The sequence below is a fragment of the Ranitomeya imitator genome, chromosome 1, assembly GCF_032444005.1.
Source record: "Ranitomeya imitator isolate aRanImi1 chromosome 1, aRanImi1.pri, whole genome shotgun sequence".
Classification (NCBI taxonomy): Eukaryota; Metazoa; Chordata; class Amphibia; order Anura; family Dendrobatidae; genus Ranitomeya; species Ranitomeya imitator.
In genome coordinates, this window is record NC_091282.1 from 288,110,860 (window position 1) to 288,136,380 (window position 25,521).

The 25,521-nt window shown below is 41.9% G+C and overlaps 1 protein-coding gene across 5 annotated transcripts in view; it reads right to left on the reverse strand.

Moving 5' to 3' along the window:
• Window positions 1-293: 293 nt before the first annotated feature.
• TANGO2 (transport and golgi organization 2 homolog) overlaps window positions 294-25,521 on the reverse strand; it is a 532,848-nt gene continuing 507,620 nt past the window's right edge. For all 5 annotated transcript variants that reach the window (XM_069756162.1, XM_069756143.1, XM_069756153.1 and 2 more), the window contains 3 exons: window positions 9,619-9,772; window positions 8,041-8,145; window positions 294-831 (listed from right to left, as the gene is read on the reverse strand). In XM_069756162.1, coding sequence (XP_069612263.1) covers window positions 711-831; window positions 8,041-8,145; window positions 9,619-9,772 — 380 coding nt within the window. In that variant the 3' untranslated portion in view covers window positions 294-710. The remainder of the gene's footprint in view (window positions 832-8,040; window positions 8,146-9,618; window positions 9,773-25,521) is intronic.

Consider the following 25,521-nt stretch of genomic DNA (forward strand, 5'->3'; position numbering starts at 1 on the left):
GTTCTAAACATGCCAAATAAGCAGATCTTTTACTTTCGGTAATTATAGTAATATGCACCCTACCCCTGATGATAAAACTGGATCTTGTACAGGCTTGACATTTTTATTGACAGCTATTTAAAAAGGAAGCAGCGCTCTCTAACAGCCAGTACTAATATTAGTTAATTTCTTGCCTCAGGATCAGTCATTAAAATCAAACCCTAGGCTCTGGTAAGAAAAATAATCCAAGATGACTCAAGGAGAAGACATTAATGCTATCTTGTCACATTACAAATCTCAGGATAACGATGTGCCTACATTATCAGTGATATCATTTATTGATGCATGTTCTTAATGCAAAACTAGAGGCTACAAATCACAGATCGCCGCCTTTCAGTTTACACATACAAGATTCAAATAGTTAACATCATTTCCACGCTTTTCCGACCCATTTGTTTTTTACAGCATGTGATGCATTATTGATGTGCTTGCTGCATAAATAAGACAAAGTTAAAAATATTTATAGAGACGAGACGTAAGATATTTCTCTCTGTGGTGCTTGTGCTCTCATTGCACTGCTGGATCTATTTTGGTTCTCTGGCTTTTGTGCTGGTTAATAATGGCATTTCAATAATTTACTGTATTTTAACATATTTCAGGCACCAGACGTTCACCATGTTTGATATGTATAATTATCCTTGGTTGACGGAGATTTTTTTTATGATGTGGTGCTAATGTTGTAGCTTAAACTGGTAAGTGCTAGTTTTCCACTGAGAGATGTCACAATTCAGCATTGTGCGTTCGGTGAAGGTCACTTGTCCTTCTCCATCAATGAGAACTATGGTATTGGTCCTAGAAACAAAACAAAGAACATACAAATTAAATTCCACATTGCCGCTGCCTTCTTGAAATCATAAAGCATTTACCTAGGATAATAAATGATGAGTATCAATATTCAGTACATTATAAAAGACAACATAATTTATGGGGATATCTGCATATACAAATCACCTCTTCAGAGAGGAAGACGACTTGAGCTCTAGTGCTACCTACTGGAAGTATCAATCATAAAAGTCAATATCGACAGCTATTGACTTTTAGCAAATCTACTTCCAATAGGTGGCACTAGAGCTCAAGTCGTCTTCCTCTTTGAAGAGACAATTTTTATGTTACTTTCCAAGAGGGGTACTGCATGGCCTATAAGGATGGCCATTGGCCGACTGATGCTTTGGCCAATTGTTTGGCCAACAGCCATCTCAGTCGACGCTCCCACTCACAGGAGAGCTAATTCAGCCGAGCACTCATGCATTGGCCGGCAGCTTATCTAAGGGAGAACAATATGATGCAGTCCGAAATTGAACACGCGTGATCAACATCTCTCCCGACTATTAGACGGCTGACGCCACATACACATCAAACAGTCGCCTGAATCCAATGGTATGTTTCGGATTATAAGACACTTTTTTCACCAAAATTGTGGGGGGAAAATGGGGGTGTGACTTATCAGAATGTAGCTTACCCGGCAGAGCGGGGTCTGAGGAGGTAGGTCACTGCTGTAGGAAGCTGGTGGCAGCAGGAGTGGGGCGATCCTGCTGGTCCCGGGCTGGGAGGAGAGGGTGTTCAGTGGTGTGAAGCTGCGGCGACTCCGGGCTTTCTGAAAATGTCAGGAGTCCCTGCACATCTCATCCTTTTCACTGCAGTGCACTTCAGGAGTGGCTGACGGAGGGAGATTTCTCTCAACTCCCGAGATCGCAATCTGCGCGTGAATGCCGCCTCCGGGAAGTGTATGGGAAGTGCAGGAACTCCCAACATTTTCTTAAAGCCAGGAGCCCGCTGCAGATTTGCACCGCCGAACACCCCCTCTTCCCAGCCCGGGGCCTGCAGCATCGTCCCACTCCTGCTGCCGCCGCCAGCTTCCTGCAGCAGCGACCCTGCCTTCTCGGACCCCACTCCACCAGGTAAGCTAAATTCTGATAAGAAGCACCCTCATTTTCCCCAAAAAATTTTGGGAAAAAAGTGTGCCTTATAATCCGAAAAATACAGTATGTATGTAGATGAGATGTACACTCTTCTTTGTACTATAGATTTTATTTACTGCAAATTATGTCCTCCTCCTTGGCTAAAATTTTTTCTCAAAATTGCTAAGAGGAGCATTTTTACCCCTCTGTAGAATATGTAGTGATCTCTGGCAGAGACGGTCCTACGGAGCAGTGGAGGCATCGGCAGTCATACACTCAGCAACTGATGGCCCTTTAAAAAAAAAAAATCTGTAAAAATTGTTTTGTCTCATATGACCTTCACACCTGATCAGGCTGTATGGGCCACATGGAAAGCTAAGTTGCCACCAAAGGCCGGGATACACCTAGAAACACTGCTGGGACCTAATAAATTGGTTGCATAAGCGAGTATCATGTTTTCGCTTTTTTTGTATTTAAAGCGCCACTTTTTATTTCAGCGCTGGAGTGGTGCAACTAACACAATGCCCCTGACCATAATTTTAAGGCCACGTTCACATGTTCAGTATTTGGTAAGTATTTGAAAGCCAAAAATAGGAGTGGAACAGTCAGAAGAAAAGTATAATAGAAACATATTCACCACTTCTGCATTTATCACCCACTCCTGGTTTTGGCTTACAAATACTGATGTAAAATACTGACCAAATACTCAACGTGTGTATGTGGCCTTATGCTGATCTGCCATCTTCACCCACCTTTTATTGGTGCCACTCTGGTCCTGTGGCACCATCTTGTGTGGGCAACTTCTGACTGGCTGGAGTCAGAAATAACAGTCACATGCTCTCAATGTAAGTGTATGAGAGCTCGAATGAGGCTCTCATAAACTTGTATTGAAAAGTGACCTCCGGCTCTTTCAGCAAACACTGGATTGATTCAGCAGGTAAACTGCTGGAGACGGACAGGAGTGGCCCTGATAGAAGGCAAAGACAGTAGCGGGTAAGTATATATAAACTTTAGAAGTTTGGTATCGCTATAATTGTATTGACCTGGAGAACCATATTGTCAGGTCATTTTTACAGTGGTAAAAAAAATATTAATAAAACAATGTAAGAATTTTTTTTCCACTACTTTGCTGCATCTAGATTTTTTTCCTCCTTTTTTAGCACATTGTGTGGCAAAATAGACTAACTATATAGACTAAACTATTAGAGGACACAGCCATGGAATAGGTACAGTACCTCACAAAAGTGAGTACACCCCACACATTTTTGTAAATATTTCAGTGTATCTTTTCATGGAACTGAAGATATGACACTTGTATACAGTGTAAATTTGGTGTGCACCCTAAATAACTCAACACACAACCATTAACCTCTAAACCGCTTGGAACAAAAGTGAGTACAGCCCTAAGTAAAAATGGCCAAGTTGTGACCGAGGTGTCAATATTTTGTTTGGCCACCATTATTTTCAAGCATTGCCTTAACTCTCTTGTGTATGGAGGTCACTAGCGCTTCATAGGTTGCCACTGGAATCCTCTTCCACTCCTCCATTAAGTCATCTCGGAGCTGGTGGATGTTAGAGACCTTGCACTCCTCCAGCTTCAGTTTGAGAAAGCTCCACAGTTACTAAATAGGGGGGAGTGTGGCTGATCGCCGCCGGGTGTCAGCTGATTCTCACAGCTGACACCAGGCCCTAAGTTGCCAGGAGTTGTCACGGACCGCTCCCGACACTTTAACCCTCAAAATGCTGCGATCGAACACAATCATCAGGATGACATCCTTGTTAGCAGAGCTAGTAAACGTGCTTATCATGCGCAGTGCATGATCAGCAAGTCTCTCTGTCAGTGCAGAGCTGACAGTTTCTACAGTATAGGGATGCTGCTGCATGTTTGATCGCAGTGTTCCGAAGCCGGCAGAGGGGCTGACAGTCCCTCTGCCTTTGGATCGGAAACCCAGCAGCATGACGCGGGGTCCCGATCGCTGCCATGAAGACCCGATGTCATCATGATGACATCCGGGTCTCCAGAGTTGAGAGACTTCCTGTCATGCGCAGTGCATGTCAGGAAGTCTCTAAGGTCAGTATGCACTGACTGCAGCGCTGACAGCTTCTATAGCATGCAGATCAGCTTGCACAAAATGAGTGTCCCATAGTGGGACACAGTGTAAGGCTGCTGTCACACTAGCAGTATTTGGTCAGTATTTTACATCAGTATTTGTAAGCCAAAACCAGGAGTAGAACAAATAGAGGAAAAGTATAATAGAAACATATGCACCACTTCTGTATTTATCACCCACTCCTGGTTTTGGCTTCCAAATACTGATGTAAAATACTGACCAAATACTGCTAGTGTGACGGCAGCCTAAAAGTAAGAATGAAATAAAACATTTTTTTTTAAATTGTAAAAATATTTTTAAAAAATAAAAAAAACAATATTTAGTCCATCAATAAATAAATATTTGAATTAAAAAAAATCTAAACAATAAAAGTACACATATTTAGTATCGATGCTTCCGTAACGTCCCGACCTATAAAACTGTCCCAATAGTTAACCACTTTAGTGAACACCATTTAAAAAAACAAACAAAAAAAACCCACAAGGCAAAAAAACAATGCTTTATCATCATACCGCCGAACAAAAAGTGGAATAACATGTGATCAAAACGAAAGATATAAATAAACGTCGTACCGCTGAAAACGTCATTTTGTCCCGCGAAATACAAGCCGACATATATCTCCATCACCGGAAAAATAAAAAAAGTTATAGCTCTCAGAAGAAAGTGATGCAAAAATAATTATTTTTTATATAAAATAGTTTTTATTGTATAAAAGCGCCAAAACATAAAAAAATGATATAAATGAGGTATCCCGGTCATCGTACTGGCCCTAAGAATAAAACTGCTTTGTCAATTTTACTACACGTGGAACGGTATAAACACCCCCCCCCCCAAAGAAATTTATGAATTGCTGGTTTTTGTTCATTCTGCCTCACAAAAATCGGAATAAAAAGCAATCAAAAATGTCATTTTCCCAGAAATGATATCAATAAAAACGTCAACTCGTCCCGCACAAAACAAGACCTCACATAACTCTGTGGGTCAAAATATGGAAAAATTATAGCTCTCAAAATGTGGTGGTGCAAAAACTCTTTTTTTGCAATAGAAAGAGTCTTTTAAAATTGTGTGACAGCTGCCAATCATAAAAACCCGCTATAAATAGTAAATTAACCCCCCTTTATTTCCATTTTCACATTAGGGTTAAGGTTGGGGCTAAAGTTAGGGTTGGAGCTAAAGTTAGGGTTGGGGCTAAAGTTAGGGTTGGGACTAAAGTTAGGGTTGAGATTATGTTTACATTTGGGATTAGGGTTGGTATTAGGGGTGTGTCAGGGTTAGGGGTATGGTTAGGGTTATGGTTGGGATTAGGGTTAGGGATGTGGTTAGGGTTGTGATTAGAGGAGTGGTTAGGGTTATGTTTAGGGTTGGGATTAGGGTTAGGGGTGTGTTGGGGTTAGGGTTTGAGTTAGAATTGGGGTGTTTCCACTGATTACATATATATATATATATATATAGAGATCTACTGGCGTACGCTTTGTGCTCCTTAGTTTCAGACATTTATTACTATTTTGAGCAGTCATAATATATACATTTTAAGCATTGCGGCTAGTTGAAGGCATGAGTTTATTATCTTTTATTATTATTTTATTGAAGTGTGCACAGTCCAAAAGATAGATTATACATATCGGATCCAATGGAAAATATGGGACCCAGAACCGGGGTATATACAAACCCCTCCCATATTAACACATACTCTTTTAAGTGCTTCTATTGCTATAATGCTCAATTAGATATTGGCATCCATCAACCTACAGTGGGTTCATTTGGCTTAATGGCATTCTCTTAACAGAAATTTTTTCTCCTTCCAAAACGACAAACATACTCATATGAAGCTTACGAAGCTAATTTGCTCATTTAAACCAGCTGGACACAGACACTCCAGCCAAAAAGTCCACCTGCTTTCCCTTTGCAGGATTTTCTTGTCCTAGTTACCTTGTCTAATAGATGGGCTGACCACTTCAATAGCTCTGAATTTAGTACTTTCGAGGTCACCCTGGTGTTGAGAGTTAACATGTCTTGCTATTGGGGTGTCTCTCTTGTTCCTGATGTCTCCCAAATGTTCCCCTATTCTGACACGTAATTGCCTCTTGGTTTTACCCACATAATCTTTGGGACAGGAACAGGTACACAAGTAGATAACCCCCTCGGTCTCACATTTTGCAAAACATTTGTTTTTATAAATTCTTTTGGTAACCGAGCTCTGAAACGTATTAAATGGTATAACAATTTACAAAAGCTACAATGTCCACATCTAAAGGTTCCTACAGATCTCTGATCCAACCATTTCCCTCCTTTTTTGGGGGGTATAGTGACTACTGATGACTTGATCTTTTATTGCTCTTCCTCTTCTGTATGTCACGATGGATATGGGGAGATCTATTTGGCTAAGTCGGGGTCTGCTCTTAAAATTCCCCAATGTTTTCTTAATATTTTCATTACTTCTGACTGTTGGTCGTCATACTGTATGCGCCTATAAGTCTCGTAATAGGATCTTCATTAATTGATTAACGTGGATTAAACAAAGTGGATCTATCAGTGGTCCTAGCACTATAACATGCTTGATCTATAAGGGCCCTCGGGTATCCACAATCACAAAACCTCTTTTTCAGTTCCTTAGACTTATTGTGGTAGTCAGTGTCCGTGGAACGGTTCCTCCGTAATCTGAGGAACTGTCCCTTAGGAATACCCCGTTTTAATGAAATAGGATGATGACTCTTCCATCTAAGCAGATTATTAGCTGCTGTAGATTTACGATAGATTGTAGTTTTTAGGGATCTGTCTGCATTTACTGAAATCAGATCATAAAGAAAGGCAAGACTGTTGCCTCCTACTTCATAGGCGAACCTCACCCTCAATTCGTTGTCATTTAAATGGCCAATGAATTCAACAAAGGTAGAGATTTCACCCGTACAGAGGATGAGGATGACGTCTATGTAGCGGCCCCAAAATTAGATATGGGGGCCCCAGACGACATCCCCATCCCCAAACGCTACTGTATCCTCCCACCAACCAAGGAGCAAATTGGGGGGTTTCCACTGTTTAGGCACATCAGGGGCTCTCCAAACGCGACATGGCGTCCGATCTCAATTCCAGCCAATTCTGCGTTGAAAAGTCAAACGGCGCTCCTTCCTTTTCTGAGCTCTGCCATGCATCCAAACAGTGGTTTACCCCCACATATGGGGTATCGGCGTACTTGGGACATATTGTACAACTACTTGGTAAAATAAAACAAATTGGATCTGAATTACATTTTTTGTGAAAAAAGTAAAAATGTTAATTTTTTTAAAACATTCTAAACATTCGAAAAATTCCTGTGAAGCACCTGGAGGGTTAATAAACTTCTTGAATGTGGTTTTGCGCACCTTGAGGGGTGCAGTTTTTAGAATGGTGTCACTTTTGGGTATTTTCTATCATAAAGACGTCTATGATAGCACAACATGTGAGGTCCTATCTGCCGGATATTTGTACCCATGATAATAAGACACAACGGTCCATATTAAGAGTTGGTGTCAGTCGATCTGCAGCACCTAGTCCATCGACCACATCAGTATTCTGTGGCTGCTGGACGGGAGTCCTGAAAACCGCAAAATCCAACCTTCTAGCACCTGCAGTTATTTTGTGTAGCCGCGACATTATCTTTGTGGCGTTATGCACATGTGATATGGTGCCAGGCCGGTTAATAAAAATAAGATCTGTGGTTGCCGGAAAGTGGTACTCAGGGCTCACATCCAGCGACCACAGATTACTGACTGGGCCGATGGAGAGGGCACTGCAAACTGATTCATGCCAACTCTAGTACATATCCAAATATAGGATCTATGTCCAAATAGTATTTTATACAACTGTGGATGGGAAGATTTAACATTAAAGTGGTAAAACTCAATGATCATTCAAAAATGCCTGAATAATGTAACTGCCTATTTCTGGAAAACTATGAGAATACAGAATTGGTGACTGAGGGCTAAATTTTAGCTCCGGCAACACACTAAACTTACCTTGTTCCATAGCCTGGGCAACGAACACAGACTGCTGAATAGCTATTTAGGATCGGCCTAACAAAGTCCTTTCCCTGCTCTTCTATAGCCGGATCTGGCAGCTGCCTGGAAGACAGAATATTTAGAAATTAATGTAAAATGAAAAATCCTGTCTTATTGCAGTACTGACATTAATGTTATACACATTACACCCAGACAATCTGACACCAACATTATTACATCCATGAAACTAAAATGAAATGTTGATTTTCTTACTAAACAGCACTAGAGGGAGCTCAGAGTACACAAGGATGGCCCGAAACAATTTCACTGTCTGCAGCGGCCAGGGAAGGAATATACAAGGCATATGCACAAAGAAGAGAATTTTAAAATATTTATTATGAGGCAATCAGACCCAAAAAGAAATAGCCAGTATGATGATGGTCATTAAGGACATCATACTTGTAATGGTCCAAGAACCAGGAGATTTTGAAAGCAATTTTATCTCCTGTTCCTTATTCTAGTTGGCATGTGTCTTGACTGTACCCATCTAAAATATCTGTAATTTCCAGAAAATTATTATTTCTAACCTGCACAAGGCTCATGTAATAAGCTTAATAAAAGGTGCCGGATGTACACAGTCCTCAAGCATCATAGCTCCATACACTGTGTGGTTTCTGTTCTTGGGTACTGTAGTTCAGCTCTCATTCACTTTAATAGGAGTTCAACTGTAGCACCTCAGAGTCTCCACTATACAGTCACTGTGGGATCTGGAAAAGGCTGATTGGTGGGGATGATGGCTGTCAGAACCCCACCAATGTGATATTGATGACCAGTCCTAAGGGTGCAGACAGACGGCCATATAAATCAGACCGAGATCGGAAAGCAGTGCACGGACTGGCCGTCAGCTCGCTTGACCTGAGTGTGACAGCTGCACAGACATAAATGAAGAGGTCATGCTTGGGTCGGGAGAGCCACCGGCTAGTCCATGCACTGCGTACTGATCTCTGTTTGATTCATGCGGCCGTCTGACTGCGCCTTAAGTATAGATCATCAATATCAAAGTCCTGGATAACCTCTATTGGCTGATAGGCTCTGTTCACACCATGTTTTTGCATCTTGTAGGCAAACCTGCTATGAGCAAATAGGAAGATTCCTGGAGCTGTGGTGCTCCTCGATGCGGCATCCACCGCTTGTCTCCAAACTAAACTAAAATGTGACCTATAGATTTTTAGAATATAACAATCCTGAGGATTTAATTGCTGCATCTTGTAAATAGAATTTTGTCAAATACAGTTCCCTTCCATAAAAAGTTTTTGGTTTGTTTTTTCTTGAGCAAAATGCAGTGAAAAATGTGTTGCTCGACCACAGCATGGATGCAACATCAAAGAGAACTTTGCCATGTCAGTACAGCATTGCAGGGAAACTATAAACTATGGGGAAAAAACTGAACACAGAGGCAATCGCTGCAGACTGAATTTCTGCTTAGTTTGATCTAGTAACCCTGCTACTTTTAGAAAAATTGGCCTTCCTGAGACCAAGGATAAGAATTGCTGCTGTGGCACTTTCAAACGAAAATGTAGGTCGTTTTGTTCTTACGGTTCTTCATTATTCATCACTTTAATGAGCTTCTGTACTAGGTCCTCTCTGGCAATGTCCTGGCTCTTTTTGATGATATCAGCAAAAAGATTCTTCCCATGTTGGAGTTTCTTCCAAGGGGTATCTAGCAGACTGCAGCTCAAGCCATATAGTCCTGTGGGAGATATTAAAAGTAACATAAAAGTGAAATACCATACCAATTAATAGATATCCTTACCATGATATAACTATTGTGTCAGTGACACATTCCACAATGCAGAGTCTACATGTATTTATCATGTGTCATTTTAATGTAACTGTCTGCAAACTTTACAATGTACTGTACATAATGGAAATTATTAACTGTACAGTAAATTTCACTTAGATTGTTGTAGCACATGAGCAAAACAGAGTACAAAGAAAGAGGTACTACACATCGCACACTATACACCACACAACATCTTAAATAAGACTCCATATGTTTAAAAAGGTCAGTGTGATGTCAGACCGATTTCATGTGGAGGATTATCGGTGGAGCATTGAGGATCAAATAACTAGACAATTGTCTTCAAATGGTTTATCCGCTACTATGGTGCTGATGAGCGATACCTGGGATTAGTCATCAATATCAGATCAATGAGGGTTCGGAATCCAGTCCTCCCACCGATCAGCTGTTATCAGCTGCATATAAACAGTGTATATGGGAACATAATCACTTCATCATTCGGTTTAGGCTGCCCCAGAGTATTGCAGATCAGATCATATTCAACTAATGAAATCTGCAGTACTGGAGAGCGAAAACTAAACCGTGCATTAGCGCGGTGGTGTTTTGCTCCGTACGCGTTTTGCATCCAACTGCTGCCTGAGCTGGTAACTGTTAATTATGGGGGAAGTGTGATAGACTCACAGTGATCTGATACTGATGACCTATCCTAAGAATAGGTATTCAATATCATACCGGGGTAAGGAAATTTTGGTATGTCATATGCCAACTCCCTAACTTAGATGCGGGCTCAGGAATTTAGCGCACATTTTTGTCAGCAGAAGATGGCTGCATTATTCAGCCATTATCTGACTTAACAGGGGCGTGTAAAGCTGAGCTCCACCCGCAGATGTTAACCTGTTAAATGTCACTGTCAATCTGTGATCGCAGGTTCAAGTCCCCTAAAGGGACTGCCAAATGCAATAAAAAGTTTAAAAAATATATATAAAAAGTTGTAATCTCCCCTTTTCCCTCCCCCATTAAAAGGAAAAAAAAAGTATAAATATACACATATGGTTTTCTACACGTCTGTAAAAGTTCTTTGCTTTTTTTATTCAGTCTCTGCACCCCTTTTCTTTTTGAGCTGGACATTACATTTAAAAAAGCTCCCCCCTGCTGGGTGTCCATTAGTCGTGGCCTCAGTCCATCTCAGCACTAATTCACACATGCATCATTAGACACATGATAAAGTTTTAATAATAGAGGTTAGGACTCTCCCGAATAGGTTCCTGTGACGTGGTGGGATGGCGTTTATGTTTTTTTTTTTTTTTAAATCAAAAATATGTTAACCAAGTACCCGATACCATTTTCATAAACTGTTTTGATATTTATTTATTAACTGCGGGGTATTTGCCCACTTTATTTTTCTCTTGGGTTTTATATGTAGTACTGGAAAGTTTTCTGCATTGTACATCTATGAAAAATACATTTGTAATGCACTAAAATGAGAAAGTCAAACATTTTATTTGCTCTCTACTCACCTAAGCTTGAATTTCTGCATTACAATTTCCATCACCATCATGAGTAATATAAATGTCTTCAGACATTCTCCTGCGTCATGTTATGGTACTCTGAACTCAAACCTGTCACCTCAGATAGTACAGGACGAGAGTCACATACAAAATGCACTTGACTGTCTTTGGAGAACCACAGTTAACCATTAAATGTCAGTCAGTGCTTTCAAGTGTAACAGTGAGAGAAATGACAATATGTAATGGATCAGCATGGGATATATTTCAAAAGCCAGCAAGTAAAAAAAAAGCCTCTGATTTGGGAGTAAATTGCAACAACAGGGGATATCTGTGATGGAATGTGAAGCAATCACAAGAAAATCCATATCGGTTTTGAGCCTTCTTTTCCTCATCTATTGGAGTCAGATAATATTTTTCACTTGGACTGAATGTGTTTTCAATGGCTCGCCAGCTAATCTTGCATCATTATGCATGCTATGAAGATACAGAACATAGAGGGAGGTAAATTAGGTTGGAACAAAGGATTTGTTAGGTGACAGTCTACATTAACTGAACTTCCAACCAACAAATAACCATAATCTTATTTTAAAAAGAGCACTCCCATGAATTAAAAAAATAATCTGTGTGTGTGTATGTATATATATGTATATGTATGTATGTATATATATATATATAGAGAGAGAGAGAGAGAAAAAAAGACCACAGCAGCACATGCACATGAATCGGCCATGTGAAAACACAAATATACATTTCACAAAAAAAAGTATTTTTGTGAAATGTATATTTGTCTGTGTTTTCACATGGCCGATTCATGTGCATGTGCTGCTGTGGTCTTTTTTTATCTCTGTGTTGCAGTTTGCAGCTTGCACGTGTTCACATTGGAAGTGCTGATTTGTTTTTTTCCTCTCTCTCTCTCTCTCCCTCTATATATACTAGCTGAAGAGCCCGGCGTTGCCTGGGCATAGTAAATATCTGTGATTAGTTATAGCACCTCACTTCTCTTATTTTCCCATCACGCCTCTCATTTTTCCCTCTCACATCTCTCATTTTCTCCCTTACACCTCTCATTTTCCCCCTCACTCCTCATTTTCCCCCTCACTCATCTCATTTTCCCCTAACACTTGTCATTTCGACCTCACATCTGTCATTTTCCGATCACTCCACTATTTTCCCTCACTCCTCTCATTTTGCACTCACACTTTTTCATTTTCACCTCACATCCCTTATTTTCACCTCACACCTCTCATTTTATATAGTATACATCTGTATGTCATCTCCTGTATATAGCATATACCTTTATGTCATCTCCCCTGTAAATAGTATATACCTGGTCTATGTCATCTCCTCCTGTATATTGTACAGTGCCTACAAGTAGTATTCAACCCCCTGCAGATTTAGCAGGATTAATAAGATGCAAATAAGTTAGAGCCTTCAAACTTCAAACAAGAGCAGGATTTATTAACAGATGCATAAATCTTACAAACCAAAAAGTTTTGTTGCTCAGTTAAATTTTTATAAATTTTAAACATAAAAGTGTGGGTCAATTATTATTCAACCCCTAGGTTTAATATTTTGTGGTATAACCTTTGTTTGCAATTACAGCTAATAATCGTCTTTTATAACACCTGATCAGGCCGGCACAGGTCTCTGGAGTTATCTTGGCCCACTCCTCCATGCAGATCTTCTACAAGTTGTCTAGGTTCTTTGGGTGTCTCATGTGGACTTTAATCTTGAGCTCCTTCCACAAGTTTTCAATTGGGTTAAGGTCAGGAGACTGACTAGGCCACTGCAACACCTTGATTTTTTGCCTCTTGAACCAGGCCTTGGTTTTCTTGGCTGTGTGCTTTGGGTCGTTGTCTTGTTGGAAGATGAAATGACGACCCATCTTAAGATCCTTGATGGAGGAGCGGAGGTTCTTGGCCAAAATCTCCAGGTAGGCCGTGCTATCCATCTTCCCATGGATGCGGGCCAGATGGCCAGGCCCCTTGGCTGAGAAACAGCCCCACAGCATGATGCTGCCACCACCATGCTTGACTGTAGGGATGGTATTCTTGGGGTCATATGCAGTGCCATCCAGTCTCCAAACGTCACGTGTGTGGTTGGCACCAAAGATCTCGATCTTGGTCTCATCAGACCAGAGAACCTTGAACCAGTCAGTCTCAGAGTCCTCCAAGTGATCATGAGCAAACTGTAGACGAGCCTTGACATGATGCTTTGAAAGTAAAGGTACCTTACGGGCTCGTCTGGAACGGAGACCATTGCGGTGGAGTACGTTACTTATGGTATTGACTGAAACCAATGTCTCCACTGCCATGAGATCTTCCCGGAGCTCCTTCCTTGTTGTCCTTGGGTTAGCCTTGACTCTTCGGACAAGCCTGGCCTCGGCAAGGGAGGAAACTTTCGAAGGCTGTCCAGGCCGTGGAAGGCTAACAGTAGTTCCATAAGCCTTCCACTTCCGGATGATGCTCCCAACAGTGGAAACAAGTAGGCCCAACTCCTTGGAAAGGGTTTTGTACCCCTTGCCAGCCTTGTGACCCTCCACGATCTTGTCTCTGATGGCCTTGGAATGCTCCTTTGTCTTTCCCATGTTGACCATGTATGAGTGCTGTTGACAAGTTTGGGGAGGGTCTTAAATAGTCAGAAAAGGCTGGAAAAAGAGATAATTAATCCAAACATGTGAAGCTCATTGTTCTTTGTGCCTGAACTACTTCTTAATACTTTAGGGGAACCAAACAGAATTCTGGTGGGTTGAGGGGTTGAATAATAAATGACCCTCTAAAAAGACTTTTCACAATTTAAAAAAAAAATAAACAAAGAAATAACATTCTCTTTTGCTGCAGTGCATTTCACACTTCCAGGCTGATCTAGAGTCCAAATGTCACAATGCCAAGTTAATTCCAAATGAGTAAACCTGCTAAATCTGCAGGGGGTTGAATACTACTTGTAGGCACTGCATATACCTGTGTCATCTCCTCTTGTATATAGTATATACCTGTATGTCATCTCTTCTGTATATACTATATACCTGTATGTCATCTCCTCCTATATATAGTATATACCTCTATGTCATCTCCTGTATATAGTATATACCTGTATGTCATCTCCCCTGTATATAGTATATACCTGCTGTATGTCATCTCCTCCTCTATATACCTATGTGTCATCTTCTCTTTTATATAGTATATACCTGTGTGTCATCTCCTCCTGTATATAGTATATACAGTCATGGCCAAAAGTATTCACACCCCTGCAATTCTGTCAGATAATAATCAGTTTCTTCTTGAAAATGATTGCAAACACAAATTATTTGGTATTATTATCTTCATTTAATTTGTCTTAAATGAAAAAACACAAAAAGATTTGTCCTAAAGCCAAATTGGATATAATTCCACACCAAACATAAAATAGGGGGTGGACAAAAGTATTGACACCATTCGAAAAATCTTGTGATGCTCCTCTAATTTGTGTAATTAACAGCAGCTGTAACTTACCTGTGGCACCTAACAGATGTTGGCAATAACTAAATCACACTTGCAGCCAGTTGACATGGATTAAAGTTGACTCAACCTCTGTCCTGTGTCCTTGTGTGTACCACATTGAGCATGGAGAAAAGAAAGAAGACCAAAAAACTGTCTGAGGACTTGAGAAACCAAATTGTGAGGAAGCACGAGCAATCTCAAGGCTACAAGTCCATCTCCAAAGACCTGAATGTTCCTGTGTCTACCGTGCGCAGTGTCATCAAGAAGTTTAAAGCCCATGGCACTGTGGCTAACCTCCCTAGATGTGGACGGAAAAGAAAAATTGACAAGAGATTTCAACGCAAGATTGTGCGGATGTTGGATAAACAACCCCGACTAACATCCAAACAAGTTCAAGCTGCCCTGCAGTCCAAGGGTACAACAGTGTCAACCCGTATTATCCATTGGCATCTGAATGAAAAGGGACTGTATGGTAGGAGACCCAGGAAGACCTCACTTCTTACCCCGAGACATAAAAAAGCCAGGCTGGAGTTTGCCAAAACTTACCTGAAAAGGCCTAAAACGTTTGGGTACAATGTTCTCTGGTCAGATGAGACAAAAGTAGAGCTTTTTGGGCAAAGGCATCAACATAGAGTTTACAGGAGAAAAAAAGAAGCATTCAAAGAAAAGAACACGGTCCCTACAGTCAAACATGGCGGAGGTTCCCTGATGTTTTGGGGTTGCTTTGCTGCCTCTGGCATTGAACTGCTTGACCGTGTGCATGGCATTATGAAGTCTGAAGACTACCACCAAATTTTGCAGCATAATGTAGGGCCCAGTGTGAGAAAGCTGGGTCTCCCTCAGAGGTCATGGGTCTTCCAGCAGGACAATGACCCAAAACACACTTCAAAAAGCACTAGAAAATGGTTTGAGAGAAAGCACTATAGACTTCTAAGGTGGCCAGCAATGAGTCGAGACCTGAATCCCATAGAACACCTCTGGAGAGATCTAAAAATGGCAGTTTGGAGAAGGCACCCTTCAAATATCAGGGACCTGGAGCAGTTTGCCAAAGAAGAATGGTCTAAAATTCCAGCAGAGCATTGTAAGAAACTCATTGATGGTTACCAGAAGTGGTTGGTTGCAGTTATTTTGGCTAAAGGTTGTGCAACCAAGTATTAGGCTGAGGGTGCCAATACTTTTGTCTGGCCCATTTTTGGAGTTTTGTGTGAAATGATCAATGTTTTGCTTTTTGCTTCATTCTCTATTGTGTTTTTTCATTTAAGACAAATTAAATGAAGATAATAATACCAAAGAATTTGTGTTTGCAATCATTTTCAGGAAGAAACTGAATATTATCTGACAGAATTGCAGGGGTGTGAATACTTTTGACCATGACTGTACGTGTGTCATCTCCCCTGTATATAGTATATACTATACCTGTGTGTCATCTCTTCCTGTATATAATATATACCTTTGTGTCATCTCCTCCTGTATATAGTATATACGTGTCATCTCTTCCTGTATATAGTATATACCTGTGTGTCATCTCCCCTCTATACAGTATATACCTGTGTGTCATCTCCCCTGAATATAGTATATACCTGTGTGTCATCTCACCTGTATATAGTATGTATCTGTATGTCATCTCCCCTGTATATAGTATATATGTGTGTGTCATCTCCTCCTGTATATAGTATATACCTGTATGTCATCTTCTCCTGTATATAGTATATACCTGTGTGTCATCTCCCCTGTATATAGTATATATGTAATTCCCATAGTCCTATTTAGAACAGGCAACAGTCACTTCAAATATTCGTAATTCACATATTCCTTTGTAGAGAGAGGTATCTTCCAAAGGAAAAACGAAGTGAAAATGAGGAAGGTAATTTAAAAGTATAATGTTTATTAACAATAATTAAAAAGCAAAACAATCAAAAACACAAAATGTGGATAAAATACAGGGGATATTTCAACACCAGACAAAATCTGGGGAGACGAACCTGCCTCGTATGGTCACAGGAGATAATGAAAGCCCAGAGTCTCACAAATGATAGTGTTGGTGGTGACACTAGTATATGTAAGGCTAATTAGCAAGACACTGCATGAAACTAGTACCCAGTTGTGGTATATGGCCACTGTGCAGAGTATTCCCCTCTTAAGCTGGCAGGAAGGAACCTAAAGTATATCCAGTGGTGCAAACAAGTATGCTAACCACCTGGAAAAAGGATTCCTATAAAGTTGCCACAATAGGAGGGGTACCTAATAATGAAAGGCAAAGGTACACATATCGGTGATCTCAGGGTTAATTACCTTGATGTAGCTGGAGGTGCAGAGAGATGCTAGTGACCAGTGGCAGGAGGCAGGAGCGGATCCCCGGCGCCCGACAAGCGCTGTTTCGCCGTAGCTTCTTCCAGTGGGGGCGAGGATGTGTGTCATCTCCTCCTGTATATAGTAAATGCCTGTGTGTCATCTCCTCCTGTATATAGTATATACCTGTGTGTCATCTCCTGCTGTATTTAGTATATACCTGTGTGTCATCTCCCCTGTATATAGCATATACCTGTGTGTCATCTCCCCTGTACATAGTATATACCAGTGTGTCATCTCCTCCTGTATATAGTATATATCTGTGTGTCATCTCACCTGTATATAGTTTATGTGTGTGTCATCTCCTCCTGTATATAGTATATACCTGTGTGTCATCTCTCCTGTATATAGTATATATCTGTATGTCATCTCCTCCTGTATTAGACCGCGTTCACACGTTATTTGGTCAGTATTTTTACCTCAGTATTTGTAAGCTAAATAGGCAGCCTGATAAATCCCCAGCCAACAGGAAGCCCTCCCCCCTGGCTTTATATATTAGCTCTCACACACATAATAGACAGGTCATGTGACTGACAACTGCCGTATTTCCTATATGGTACATTTGTTGCTCTTGTAGTTTGGCACATTAACCCCCGGGACACCGCGATCAAACATGATCGCAGTGTGCCGGCGGTATAGGGAAGCATCGCGCAGGGAGGGGGCTCCCTGCGGGCTTCTCTGAGACGATCGGTACAAGGCGATGTGCTCACCTTGTACCGAGCGTCTCATGCCTGTAGGCCCCAGATCCAAAATGGCCGCGAGGCTACTTCCGGGTCCTGCAAGGAGTACTTTCGGGTCAAGAGCAGGCCCTGGTAACTAAGCAGCAGGGCACGCCAGATCGCTGATCTGACACAGTGCTCTACAAAGTGTCAGATCAGCGATCTGTCACTATACAGTGATGTCCCCCCCTGGGACAAAGAAAAAAATAATTTTTTAGATATGTAAAAAAAAAAAAACCTAAATAAAGAAAAAAAAAATTATTCCCATAAATACATTTCTTTATCTAAATAATAAAAAAACAATAAAAGTACACATATTTAGTATCACCGCGTCCGTAACGACCCGACATATAAAACTGTCCCAGTAGTTAACCGCTTCAGTGAACACCGTAAAAAAAAAAAAAAAAAAAAGAGGCAAAAAACAACTTTATTATCATACCGCCGAACAAAAAGTGGAATAACACGCGATCAAAAAGAAGGATATAAATAACCATGGTACCGCAAAAAATGTCATCTTGTCCCGCAAAAAGCGAGCCGCTATACAGCATCATCAGCGGAAAAAATAAAAAAGTTACAGTCCTCAGAATAAAGCGATGCAAAAATAATTATTTTTTCTATAAAATAGTTTTTATCGTATAAAAAGCGCCAAAACATAAAAAAATTATATACATGAGGTATCGCTGTAATCGTACTGACCCGAAGAATAAAACTGCTTTATCCATTTTACCAAATGCGGAATGGTATAAACGCCTCTTCCCCCACACCCCCCAAAAAAAAAAAAAGAAATTCATGAATAGCTGGTTTTGGGTCATTCTGCCTCACAAAAATTGGAATAAAAAGCGATCAAAAAATGTCACGTGCCCGAAAATGTTACCATTAAAAACGTCAAATCGTCTCGCAAAAAACAAGACCTCACATTACTCTGTGGACCAAAATATGGAAAAATTATAGGTCTCAAAATGTGGTAACGCAAAAAATTTTTTTTTGCAATAAAAAGCATATTTTAGTGTGTGACGGCTGCCAATCATAAAAATCCGCTAGAAAACCTGCTATAAAAGTAAATCAAACCCCCATTCATCACCCCCTTAGTTAGGGAAACATAAATTTTTTTTAAAAAATGTATTTATTTCCATCTTCCCATTAGGGCTAGGGTTAGGGCTAGGGTTGGGGCTAGGGTTGGGGTTAGGGTTGGGGTTAGGGTTGAGGCTAGAGTTAGGGTTGGGGCTAAAGTTAGAGTTAGGGTTGGGGCTAAAGTTAGGGTTGGGGCTAAAGTTAGGGTTGGGGCTAAAGTTAGGGTTGGGGCTAAAATTAAGGTTGGGGCTAAAGTTAGGGTTGGGATTAGGGTTAGGGGTGTGTCAGGGTTAGGGGTGTGGTTAGGGTTATGGTTGGGATTAGGGTTAGGGGTGTGTTGGGGTTAGGGTTTCAGTTAGAATTGGGGGTTTCCACTGTTTAGGCACATCAGGGCTCTCCAAACGCGACATCGCGTCCGATCTCAATTCCAGCCAATTCTGCGTTGAAAAAGTAAAACAGTGGTCCTTCCCTTCCGAGCTCTCCCGTGCACCCAAACAGGGGTTTACCTGTTGTGAATTCTGCTTTTGGGCTCCCTCCGGTGGTTGTAGAGGGTAATGCAGTTGTGCCTGGACTGCAGGATTGGACAGGTGTATCTACTAATTGCAAAACTGACTGGGGTATATAGCTTTGCAGGACTCTTTAGTCCCTGCCAGTTGTCCATTGTTTTTTGGAGGATTCACTTCCCTTCTGGTCTCTCCTGTTTGCTGAGCTTTTCAACAAAGATAAGTACTGGCTTTGTTTTTGCTGTCCACCTGCTGTGGACCTTATAGTTCTGTGCATTTTCATGTTTGTTTTGTCCAGCTTTGTCTGTGAAGGATTTTTTGCAGCCAAGCTGTGTCTCTGGAGATGCAGATATACCCTCCATATCTTTAGTCAGATGTGGTGATTTGTATTTTCTGTGATGGATATTTTCTAGTGTTTTAATACTGACCGCATAGTACTCTGTTCTATTCTTTCTTTTTAGCTAGTATGGCCTCCTTTGCTAAATTCTGATTTCATGTCTGCGTGCGTTGTTTCCCTCTCCTCTCACCGTCAATATTTCTGGGGGGCTATCTATCCTTTGGGGATTTTCTCTGAGGCAAAATAGGTTTCCTGTTTCTGTCTTTAGGGGAAGTTAGATCTTAGGCTGTGACGAGGGGTCTAGGGAGTGTTAGGTACCCACGGCTACTTCTAGTTGCGCTGCTAGGTTCAGGGTTTGTGGTCAGTACAGGGACCACCTTCTCCAGAGTCCATCTCATGCTGCTCCTAGGCCACCAGATCATGACAGTACAACTGGCCAACAATGAGTTAATTGCATCTCAGAAGAAGTGAGGGAAGCTTTTGAGCCATTTTTTTTCCTTAGCCTGTTTTGTATTATCCTCCCTCTTAATCTCTGGGTGGCTACGGAATCTAGTATTAACATGAATGTTCAGGAGTTAGTTTCTCGGGTGGATCAGCTTGCTGCTAGGGTACAGGGTATTTCAGATTATATTGTTCAGACTCCTGCCTTAGAACCTAAGATTCCCACTCCTGATTTATTCTTTGGTGACAGATCCAAATTTTTGAGTTTAAAAAATAACTGTAAACTGTTTTTTGCATCAAGACCCCGGTCTTCTGGTGATCCTATTCAGCAGGCTAAAATCATCATATCTCTGCTGCGTAGTGACCCACAGGATTGGGCATTTTCCCTGGAAACTGGCAATCCTGCTTTGCTTAATGTTGATTCTTTCTTTCAGGCATTGGGGTTGTTGTATGATGAGCCTAATTCTGTAGATCAGGCTGAAAAAATCTTGTTGGCCCTGTGTCAAGGTCAAGAAGCAGCAGAATCGTATTGCCAGAAATTTAGAAAATGGTCTGTACTGACTAAATGGAATGAGGATGCCTTGGCGGCAATTTTCAGAAAGGGTCTTTCTGAATCCGTTAAAGATGTTATGGTGGGGTTCCCCACGCCTGCTGGTCTGAGTGATTCTATGTCTCTGGCCATTCAGATTGATCGGCGCTTGCACGAGCGCAGAGTTGTGCACACTGTGGCGTTGTCCTCTGAGCGGAGCCCTGAGCCTATGCAGTGTGATAGGATTTTGTCTAGAGCTGAACGTCAAAGATTCAGGCGTCAGAATAGGTTGTGTTTTTACTGCGGCGATTCTGCTCATGTTATTTCTGATTGCCCTAAGCGTACAAAGAGAATCGCTAGTTCTGTTACCATCAGTACTATACAACCTAAATTTCTGTTATCTGTGACCTTGATCTGCTCATTATCATCATTTTCTGTCATGGCATTTGTGGATTCAGGCATCGCTCTGAACTTAATGGATTTAGAATTTGCTAGACATTGTGGTTTCCCCTTGCAGCCTTTGCAGAACCCTATTCCTTTGAGGGGCATTGATGCTACACCGTTGGCTAAAAATAAACCTCAGTTTTGGACACAGCTAACCATGCGCATGGCGCCAGCCCATCAGGAAGATTGTCGTTTTCTGGTGTTGCATAATTTGCATGATGATATTGTGCTGGGTTTTCCATGGTTGCAGCTACATAATCCGGTGTTAGATTGGAAATCCATGTCTGTGACTAGTTGGGATTGTCAGGGGGTTCATGATCATGTTCCTTTGATGTCGATTTCCTCTTCCCCCTCTTCTGAAATTCCTGAGTTTTTGTCAGACTTCCAGGATGTATTCGATGAGCCCAAATCCAGTTCCCTTCCACCGCATAGGGACTGTGATTGTGCTATTGACTTGATTCCAGGTTGTAAGTTCCCTAAGGGCCGACTTTTCAACCTGTCTGTGCCAGAACATGCCGCCATGCGGAGCTATATTAAAGAGTCTTTGGAGAAGGGGCATATTCGGCCATCTTCTTCACCGTTGGGAGCGGGGTTCTTTTTTGTTGCCAAGAATGATGGCTCCTTGAGACCCTGTATTGATTATCGCCTCTTGAATAAGATCACGGTCAAATTTCAATACCCTTTGCTTACTGATTTGTTTGCTAGGATTAAGGGGGCTAGTTGGTTTACTAAGATTGACCTTCAAGGGGCATATAATCTTATTCTTATTAAGCAGGGTGACGAATGGAAAACTGCATTTAATACGCCCGAAGGCCATTTTGAATACCTTGTGATACCATTCGGACTCTCTAATGCCCCATCTGTGTTCCAATCCTTCATGCATGATATCTTTCGGAGTTATCTTGATAAATTCATGGTTGTATATTTGGATGATATTTTGATTTTTTCCAATGATTGGGAGTCTCATGTGAAACAGGTCAGGATGGTATTTCAGATCCTCCGTAATAATGCTTTATTTGTGAAGGGGTCAAAGTGCCTCTTTGGAGTGCAGAAGGTTTCTTTTTTGGGTTTCATTTTTTCTCCCTCATCTATAGAAATGGATCCGGTTAAGGTTCAGGCCATTCATGATTGGATTCAGCCCACATCTGTGAAGAGCCTTCAGAAATTCTTGGGCTTTGCTAATTTTTATCGTCGTTTCATTGCCAACTTCTCCAGTGTGGTTAAACCTCTGACCGATTTGACAAAGAAAGGCGCTGATGTGACGAATTGGTCCTCCGCGGCTGTTTCTGCCTTTCAGGAGCTTAAACGCCGATTTACTTCTGCCCCTGTGTTGCGTCAGCCAGATGTTTCTCTTCCATTTCAGGTTGAGGTTGACGCGTCTGAGATTGGGGCAGGGGCCGTTTTGTCTCAGAGGAATTCTGATGGTTCCTTGATGAAACAGTGTGCCTTCTTTTCTCGAAAGTTTTCGCCTGCGGAACGCAATTATGATGTCGGCAATCGGGAGTTGTTGGCTATGAAGTGGGCATTTGAGGAGTGGCGACATTGGCTTGAGGGGGCCAAGCACCGTATTGTGGTCCTGACCGATCATAAGCATCTGATTTACCTCGAGTCTGCCAAACGGCTGAATCCTAGACAGGCTTGATGGTCCCTGTTTTTCTCCCGTTTTGATTTTGTGGTCTCGTACATTCCTGGTACTAAGAATGTTAAGGCGGATGCCCTCTCTAGGAGTTTTTTTCCTGATTCCCCTGGGGTTCTTGAGCCGGTCGGCATTCTGAAGGAAGGGGTGATTCTTTCTTCCATCTCCCCTGATTTACGACGGGTTCTTCAGGAATTTCAGGCTGATAAACCTGACCGCTATCCAGTGGGGAAACTGTTTGTTCCTGATAGACGGACTAGTAAAGTGATTTCTGAGGTTCATTGTTCTGTGTTGGCTGGCCATCCTGGGATTTTTAGTACCAGAGATTTGGTTGGTAGGTCCTTTTGGTGGCCTTCTTTGTCGCGGGATGTGCGTTCTTTTGTGCAGTCCTGTGGGACTTGTGCGCGAGCTAAGCCTTGCTGTTCCCGCGCTAGTGGGTTGCTTTTGCCATTACCGGTCCCCGAGAGGCCCTGGACACATATTTCTATGGATTTTATTTCCGATCTTCCTGTTTCCCAAAGAATGTCGGTTATCTGGGTTGTCTGTGACCGATTTTCTAAGATGATTAATTTGGTGCCTTTGCCTAAATTGCCGCCTTCTTCCGATTTGGTTCCGTTGTTTTTTCAGCATGTGGTACGTTTGCATGGTATTCCGGAGAATATTGTGTCCGACAGAGGTTCCCAGTTTGTTTCTAGGTTTTGGCGGGCCTTTTGTGCCAAGCTGGGCATTGATTTGTCTTTTTCTTCTGCATTTCATCCTCAGACAAATGGCCAGACTGAGCGAACTAATTAGACCTTGGAGACCTATTTGAGATGCTTTGTGTCTGCTGATCAGGATGATTGGGTGGCTTTTTTGCCATTGGCCGAGTTTGCCCTTAATAATCGGGCTAGTTCGGCTACTTTGGTTTCGCCTATTTTTTGTAATTTTGGTTTTCATCCTCGTTTTTCTTCTGGGCAGGTTGAGCCTTCTGACCTTCCTGGTGTGGATTCTGTGGTCGACAGGTTGCAGCAGATTTGGGCTCATGTGGTGGACAATTTGGTGCTGTCTCAGGAGGAGGCTCAACGTTTTGCTAACCGTCATCGGTGTGTTGGTTCCCGGCTTCGGGTTGGGGATCTGGTTTGGTTGTCTTCCCGTCATGTTCCTATGAAGTTTTCTTCCCCTAAGTTTAAGCCTCGATTTATTGGTCCTTATAGGATTTCTGAGATTATTAATCCGGTGTCCTATCGCCTGGCGCTTCCGGCCTCCTTTGCTATTCATAATGTCTTCCATAGATCTTTGTGGCAGAAATATGTGGAGCCCGTTGTTTCCTCTGTTGATCCTCCGGCCCCTGTGTTGGTCGATGGGGAGTTGGAATATGTTGTTGAGAAGATTTTGGATTCTCGTTTTTCGAGGCGGAAGCTTCAGTACCTTATCAAATGGAAGGGTTATGGCCAGGAGGATAATTCTTGGGTTTCAGCCTCTGATGTCCATGCCGCTGATTTGGTTCGTACCTTTCATCGGGCTCATCCTGATCGGCCTGGGGGCTCTGGTGAGGGTTCGGTGACCCCTCCTCAAGGGGTGGGGGGGTACTGTTGTGAATTCTGCTTTTGGGCTCCCTCCGGTGGTTGTAGAGGGTAATGCAGTTGTGCCTGGACTGCAGGATTGGACAGGTGTATCTACTAATTGCAAAACTGACTGGGGTATATAGCTTTGCAGGACTCTTTAGTCCCTGCCAGTTGTCCATTGTTTTTTGGAGGATTCACTTCCCTTCTGGTCTCTACTGTTTGCTGAGCTTTTCTACAAAGATAAGTCCTGGCTTTGTTTTTGCTGTCCACCTGCTGTGGACCTTATAGTTCTGTGCATTTTCATGTTTGTTTTGTCCAGCTTTGTCTGTGAAGGATTTTTTGCAGCCAAGCAGTGTCTCTGGAGATGCAGATATACCCTCCATGTCTTTAGTCAGATGTGGTGATTTGTATTTTCTGTGGTGGATATTTTCTAGTGTTTTAATACTGACCGCATAGTACTCTGTTCTATTCTTTCTTTTTAGCTAGTATGGCCTCCTATGCTAAATTCTGATTTCATGTCTGCGTGCGTTGTTTCCCTCTCCTCTCACCGTCAATATTTGTGGGGGGCTATCTATCCTTTGGGGATTTTCTCTGAGGCAAGATAGGTTTCCTGTTTCTGTCTTTAGGGGAAATTAGATCTTAGGCAGTGACGAGGGGTCTAGGGAGTGTTAGGTACCCCCCACGGCTACTTCTAGTTGCGCTGCTAGGTTCAGGGTTTGCGGTCAGTACAGGGACCACCTTCTCCAGAGTCCGTCTCATGCTGCTCCTAGGCCACCAGATCATAACATTTACCCCAACATATGGGGTGTCAGCATGCTCAGGACAAATTGGACAACAACTATTGGGGTCCAATTTCTCTTGTTACCCTTGGGAAAATAAAAATTTGGGGGTCTAAAAATACATTTTTGTGGGAAAAAAAATAATTTTTATTTTCACGACTCCACGTTATAAACTGTAGTGAAACACTTGGGGGTTCAAAGCTGTCAAAACACATCTAGATAAGATCCTTAGGGGGTCTACTTTCCAAAATGGTATCACTTTTGGGGGGTTTCTACTGTTTAGGTGCTTTAGGAGCTCTGCAAATGCAACGTGACGCCTGCAGACCAATCCATCTAAGTCTGCATTCCAAATGGCGCTC